General features: G+C 49.1%; 1 protein-coding gene across 1 annotated transcript; it reads right to left on the reverse strand.

Annotated features, from left to right (window-relative positions):
- Nucleotides 1-270: 270 nt before the first annotated feature.
- On the reverse strand, nucleotides 271-3141 carry LOC147303173 (uncharacterized). The gene is made up of 2 exons (XM_086281225.1): nucleotides 1431-3141; nucleotides 271-1088 (listed from the first exon to the last, which is right to left on the reverse strand). Exons 1-2 carry the CDS (start codon nucleotides 3139-3141, stop codon nucleotides 271-273), a joined length of 2529 nt encoding a protein of 842 aa, XP_086137351.1.
- Between the last annotated feature and the right edge of the window lie 4416 nt (nucleotides 3142-7557).

Here is a 7557-nt window from a genome sequence, read left to right on the forward strand (position 1 = left end):
GCCAGGAAGGAGGGACAGAGCCCAGAAAGACCCAGAAGGTCAAGTTCAGGGGGCCGACCCGGAGGCCGACAGCGCAGGAGGCCAAAACAGTTCAGTTCTGGGGGCCGACCGTGTGGACGGCAACCGCGGCGACGGGCAAATAGTTCTGGGGGCCGGCCACACGGAAGGCAGTGGCGGCGACAGAACAGATCCGGGGGCCGGCCACGCGGAAGGCAGTGGCGGTGACAGAGCAGATCCGGGGGCCGGCCACGCGAAAGTTCAGGAGGGTGTTCAGGAGGGCGTCCACGGTGGCGGAGATGCCCAACAAGCGGCCTGGCAGATGACCGGTAGTAGGGGACCTGAAGGCTGCGTGGCCCCTGCAGCCCCAGGCGAAGCGGAGGCTGGACCAGACGAGGCAGAAGCGGAGGCTGGACCAGACGAAGCTGATGAGGATGCGGAGGCTGGACCAGGCGAGGCTGAAGCAGAAGCTGAGGCTGGACCAGGCGAAGGAGCTGATGAGGATGCTGAAGCAGAGGCCGGACCAGGCGAAGCTGAAGCAGAAGCCGGACCAGGCGATGCTGATGAAGATGCTGGAACCGGACCAGGCGATGCTGATGAAGATGCTGGAGCCGGACCAGGCGATGCTGATGAAGATGCTGGAGCCGGACCAGGCGATGCTGAAGACATGGAGGCTGGACCAGACGAGGATGAAGCAGTGGCTGGACCAGACGAGGATGAAGCAGTGGCTGGACCCAGCGATGCGGATGAAGCCAAAGCAGACGCTGGACCAGGCGAGGAGGATGCTGAAGCAGATGCCGGACCAGGCGAAGCTGATGACACTGATGAGGAGGCCGGACCAGACGGAGCTGATGAAGCTGAAGCTGGACCAGGCGACAGCGAAGCTGATGAAGCTGAAGCTGGACCAGGCGACGGTGTGGGCGAAGACAGGGAGGCTGGACCAGGCGACGGTGTGGGCGAAGACAGGGAGGCTGGACCAGGCGACGGTGTGGGCGAAGACAGGGAGGCTGGACCAGGCGACGGTGTGGGTGAAGACAGGGAGGCTGGACCAGGCGACGGTGTGGGTGAAGACAGGGAGTCTGCAGCTGGCGTGGGTGAAGACACGAAGGCTGCACCAGATGAGGACGAAGCTGAAGCGGATGAGGAGGCCTGACCGGGCGACGCTGAAGCCGAAGCTGGACCGGGCGAGGATGAAGACTCGGAGGCTGCAGCTGGCGAGGATGATGAGGCTGCAGCAGGCGACGGCGTGGAAGCCGTAAACTGTAGCGCTGCAGGCGTGGAAGAAGCTGCTGCTGCCCGCGGCGTGGATGAAGCTGCAGCTGGCGAGGATGATGAGGCTGCAGCTGGCGACTGGACGGGCTCCTCGGGCCCTCCAGCTGACGAGGCAGGATGCTGGACGGGCCCCTCGGGCCCCCCAGCTGACGAGTCTTGGGGCTGGACGGGCTCCTCGGGCCCCCCAGCTGACGAGTCTTGGGGCTGGATGGGCTCCTCGGGCCCTCCAGCTGACGAGGCAGGACGCTGGACGGGCCCCTCGGGCCCCCCAGCAAAAACAGTCTCAGAACCAGTGGGCACCGGAGCCCCTGGCACACACAGAACAGAACCAGCAGGTGCGGAGACCTCTGGCAGAGACGGAACAGAACCAGCAGGCCCACGGGCCTCTAGCAGGAACGCAATAGAACCAGTAGGCACACGGGCCTCTGGCAGGGACACAACAGAACCAGCAGGCACACGGGCCTCTGGCAGGGACGCAACAGAACCAGCAGGCACACGGGCCTCTGGCAAACATAAAGCAGACTGCAGCTGCACTGAGCAGTGACTCAGCTCAGGCAGCGACAGTCCGGTGCAGTCCTCAGCTGGCTTCTTAACCTCCAGGGGTCCAGAGTCAGCTGGGGGCTGAAACCCAGCCTCTGGGGAGGCCCTGGAGTGTGTCTCAGTCTCAGAACTGGCCAGCTCTTGAGGAATGTTTCCATTGTTATTGGGTTTGTCTCTCTGCTTAGAGTAAGAAGTTGTTGAACTGTCCGTTATGGGTTGGCTTGCATGTACAGGAGGAGTAGGTGAAGGTGATGGCTGAACAGGTGGTGGAACTAATAGCTGACCTGCAACCTGAGCTGGTAACTGAGCTAAGGGCAAGTGAGCAGCTGATGCTGGAGACTGAGCTAACGGCTGTGCTAACAGTGGGAAAGGAGACTGCTCCTGAACGACCTGCCCTGGCTCCTTAACCTCCAGGGGTCCAGAATCAGCTAAGGAAGGTGGCTCAGCTTCTGGGGAGGCCCTGGAGGGGGTCGCAGTCCCTTGAAAAACAGGGCTAGCACCTCCAATCCTGGAGTCAGTATTAACCGTACCCTTTAAAGCATCCCTGGATTCAGAGGGTGCATGAAGAGAGCCCCTTAAATCCCTGGGACTGGAAAAAATGGTCTCCGAAACCACAGTCTTTAATTTTGCCGCTTCAGCATTAACTGAGACAGTGATATCTGATCCTGAGCCCATAGAAACTTTGGATTCAGTCTCTGGGGTAACACTTTGCAGTTCGGAGAAAGCAGAAAGACAGTCTTTACCACTCACCACAGCTGGCTGTGTCATAATCTCAGAGTCCAGCTGAGGAGAGGCGCGCTGGCGGTGCATATGCCGTTTCTTGCGGGAGGAGGAGGCGGAGAAGACGACAGAGGAGACTAGTGATGATGGGGAAAAGAAAGCTGGCTCCTCATCGTCAGACCACATAGCCGCGAGGAAAGAGGCAGGTGTGTAGTGATCAGAGCGGGACGCGGAGGCTGAAGAATTCCTTGGCACCGGCACGGAAACAGCTCTCCGCGGTAAAGTCTGCTGCTGCGTTGCAGAGAGCTCCGTCTGCTGCTGCAGCGACTGTCCGGAGGAGATCTCCATCGGCTGCGACTGCAGCGAGGCCTTCCAGGAATCGACGCGCTCTGACCGCTCCCGAGCCCGCCACGCCTCCTGGCCTCGGCTTAATTCTCCCATGAAATCTCCATAGCAGAAAAGCTCACGAAGGTAAGGATTTCCTTCGACGATCGCCTTAATAGCGTTTAGTCCAACAGAAATTGTCCGTGGGTCCGTGGCGCGGGTTATTCGGCTCATCAGACACTGTACGCGGAGAATATCTTCCTCACGGGCGGAGCCTGCGGGGTCCATAGTATGGTCGGATCGTGCTGTCACGGCTGGCGGCGTGAGCCGTGTGGTGTAGGAGGAAAAGGACCCAAAATGCAGGCAGTTGACTGGTGATGAGAATGAAGTTTTATTTGCAGAAGTGGAGCGACTGGACAGGTAGTGAGACAAGACGAATGACTGAAAAAAACCTAGACTGGGAAAACTAAATAACAAACCTAAGCATGAAACGGGGAGCGGAGAATGCAGAGAGACGTAGTTACACCGAGAAACACAGACGATCCGACGATGAACAGAAGCCAACACACACTATAAATACACACTAGGTAATGAGGAGATGACATGCAGGGGTGGACACAGCTGACACTAATGGACATGATGAGAGGCAGACCTACAAAGTAAAACCGGAAACACCCAGACTGTTTTGCAACAAAAACACAGGGACCTGAACGGAGCACAGAGGGGAGACACAGGTAGGGATAATAAACATGACAACCAACCCAAAGAATTAATACAGAATCAGAATAAACACCAAACACAAGATGAACCCAAAAAGAAACACAAAACGCTGGGTCAACGACCCAGGATCATGACAGTTTTTGATGTCAACCTGTGTGTTCTTTTATTCTCAATGCATTTTAGTTAATGTCCAGTCACCGACAGACAACCCGAGTACAACTTCCATTCCATTTTCACAGGATGTAAAAAACAGAGCAACACAAAGTACAAATGAGAAAGGTTAAGAAGCTCCTATCTGTCATGGTCCGGAGTCTGTGACTCCGTGTTTATGTTTAGTCTATTAGTATTCTGTGGTTTTTGTTACCTTGGGTGTTTGTATTCTTCTGTTCATGTTCCTATGTTCTGTGTCCCCCAGTCTGTGTTTAGTTGGTGTGTTATGTCATTGCGCGTATGTGTTTCCTGTTTTATTGTGAAGGTCTGCGTCTTATGTGAGTGTTTTCAGTTTTGCCTCCCTAGTCTCGTCACGATCACTCCCAGCTGTGTTCCCCACCTGCGTGTAATCTCCCTGTGTTCTCTGGGTGTATTTAAGTTGTGTCTTCTGTCATGGTAGTTGCTGGTTCATCTGCGTTATTTTCCTCGCCGCCATTCTGTGTTTATTCCTCCAGCTTCCTGGTCATTCTCCCTGCAAGGTACCCTCGTTAGTGTTCTGGTTTTGTGTTTAGTTTAGTTTTCCCAGTTTAGAGTTTTTACCGTTCTGTTTCTCGCCACCCCTTTTGTTGTTCTTATCCGGTTGTAAATAAAGCTCATCCTCCACTTAAGCAGTCTGCATCTTGGGTCCGTTAAATATTCCACACGGCTTGCCCCGGCAAACCGTGACTCTATCTATCTGTCTATCTGTCTATCTGTCTATCTGTCTGTCTGTCTGTCTGTCTGAACATGAAAGAGGTGGTTATGCTTTGCATTCTATTTTGACAATCACTATATGTAATGCAAAAAGTATAATTTCCATTCTTTTTTCAGCAATTGTAAAAATGATGACAACACAAAGTACAACAAAGAAATGTTTGGAAACATTTTTTGTTTTTGTTTTAAAAAAGCAGTTTTAACAATCTACTGTTTAAAATGGATGCTTAATTTTTCGATGAAGACTGAAAGAGGTTTTCCACTTTCTATAAGATTTTGACCATCAATTTATGTAATCATTTATGTATCAACAATATTTATTTGATTTTTACACGTGTTATCTTTGGTTTTCAATACATTTCAGTCAATGTCAATACACCTGAGAAGATAATGACGACACAAACTGCATCTCAGAAAGGTTCAGAAACTTTTTATAAAATAGTCACTTTTAACAATGAAAATTTAAAATATAATTTGTCTGAAAGAGGTTTTAAAGCGTATGCTCTGTGCAGTTTTGACAATTACTTTATGTAATTTATGTATATTTGCTTGATGTTGATGTGTGGTTTCTCTTGGTATCCAGTGCATTTTAGTAAATGTTAAACACCAACAGACAACCAGTACAATTTCCTTTCTTTTTTCAGCAAAGATGAAGACAACACACAGTACAACAGACAAAGGTTTGGAAACATTTATTTATTCATTTAGACCGTTTTAAGAACCACATATTTAAAATTATTTTTATATTATTATTCAAAATCCTGTCCTGTCTGGCAGCTTTTGCAATCAGACTTATGAGTTGAATGCACTGCTGTGCCAGACACATTCTCTATAGACTCCTCTTGTTCAGGTGTTTCTTGTATCTATTTGTTTATTTATTTTGATTCATATTATTCCAATGATTACATTATGTGGTATACTATGACAAGACAGTAAAATGGGGGGTGGGGGTAAAGAAAGATTTAAGGATAAATAGAAATGCACTCGGGAAGAAATCAGCAAGAAATACAGTACAAGTATACAGATATTCTTACAAGTACTTCTAAGATATACAAGCATAATGCAGCTACAGCAAAATTAAAAATGGACAGGTACAGAAATCAACAATCTTCTCACAGTGTGTGTGTGTGTGTGTGAGAGAGAGAGAGAGAGAGGGAGAGAGAACAAGACAGTGTTAGAGAGTTTTGAGTGTCTGAATGTGTCATAAACTGTGTGGGGCAGGCAGAAGTGGTGGCCTCAAAATTCCAAGAGGCAAAAGTCTTTAGTACTTTAAACTTTATTAATCCCCCGGGTGGGTCCCTCCTTGGTTTTTACCCAGCTGACTAAACGTCAAACAGAAAACTGATTAAACAGAAGTATGAGACGGTCGAGAATTTATATTGTTATATTTTAGATAGCAAGGAGCAGGCGGCTGAGTTTATTAAACTCCACCGAGACAGCGGTGACGCTAATCAGAAGGCTAGACCGTCCAATTTCACGGCCGTTTACTTCCGGCCTACCCGACCTTCTGAGGACCCGGCCCACGTAGACCGCGAAGGCCGGGTCCTCAGGAGGATGCAGCCCATGAATTTGGACACGACTGTAGTGTCTCCTAATGTTAAAATCCTTAAACAAGGCAACAGTCTCTTTACAAATTAGGCAAACACAATTGCCTCGAATTTCAGTAAAAAAAAATACTGCAATTCCCACCGCTCCTGAAAGCGGCGGCCCTCACCATCAACCTTTCTCTTTTTTTGTACAGTTGCCATGGCAGAAATGAGCAGAGAAGGGCGGGCTTGCAGCACAGGTGCAAGTAGCAGAAAAAATGTGCAGCCACCATGTGGTGAAAAAAGGAATTACACATTTAAAGCCAGGATTTATTTATTCAGACTTAGAAAGTGAGCCATAAATTATACATAATTAGACTGAAGCCGTGATTGGCCCGCGGGCCGGACTTTGGACATGCCTAACGTAAGTAATCTGGACGCTACAGCTTTAAGCAGCTGCGCGCGCTCCCGCGGACGGTAATCACGATCACTTTCTAGCAGAGGTGGGTAGTAACGAGTTACATTTACTCTGTTACATTTACTTGAGTAAGTTTTTGAAATAAATTTACTTTTAAAGTACCTTTTTTGCACGATACTTTTTACTTTTACTTGAGTACATTTGTGAAGAAGAAACGGTACTTTTACTCCACTACATTTGAAAAATGTAAAAAATAATTAGTTTAACACATTAGATAACATGCCGCCAGTGGAGTTTCCGGTAACTTTTTTACCAATCAGATGTGGCCATGCCGTCACATGACCAGTTTGAAACTGGTGGGCAGAGCAGCCCAAGCGTTTCAAAGTAGCAGACACACGGAAAGAAGAAACACGAAAACATGGCAGAGCCAGTCGTCTACGCTAGAGCTGAAGAGGATAAACACCCTTGGCCTCATATACAAAGAATGTTTCGCTTAAAAGCAGTACAAAAGAACAGTTCTGTCTTCAGTGTCGGTGTCTTCAGTGAGAGCCAAAACAAACCAACTTTTCAGCGTGAAACAACTCAGCTCATGTAACCTGAGGAAACGGTAAGTTTTCTCTAAATATCTTTTTAGCTGTGGTTAGCTGGATGTTAGTCTTATGTTACAGCAGCCGTGTCGAGCTGCGAGTCATATTTTCGGCGCTACGTTGTAGTGAGATAAGTTTGTGGGTGTTTTGTGCAGCTTTGGCTGTCTTTAACTGCTCGCTGGTTAGCCAGCGCGAGCTATATGCTAACAGCTAGCCTGGTTAATGACACTAAAGTTCCACACGCATGCAAACAGCTCGTCTGTACTGCTTTAACTGTTAAAACAGAAGGCAGTACTGCGGCTGACAGGGTTTATTATGTGAAGCAGCAGCTTGTTTAGTTTAAACAGTCCGCGTTTAGCTGGGCAAACACTGTGCGATTTTTTTTCAGTCGCGCTATTCAGCTCCTGCTCAAACTGTACAATTAAATCTCAGGGGTTAGAAGTTCATAGGTCACGATGCAGGGTCTCACACTATACGGCCTGATGCTCTGATGCGGCCTGAGTGCTCAAACTGTGCGTCCATAACATGAAGCTTATCATACAAAATCTGT

Source organism: Aulonocara sp. 'chitande type north' Nkhata Bay, linkage group LG22, assembly GCF_057382095.1.
Source record: "Aulonocara sp. 'chitande type north' Nkhata Bay isolate Kocher_YH1m ecotype deep benthic linkage group LG22, A_spYH_male_GT1.1, whole genome shotgun sequence".
NCBI classification, from domain to species: domain Eukaryota; kingdom Metazoa; phylum Chordata; class Actinopteri; order Cichliformes; family Cichlidae; genus Aulonocara; species Aulonocara sp. 'chitande type north' Nkhata Bay.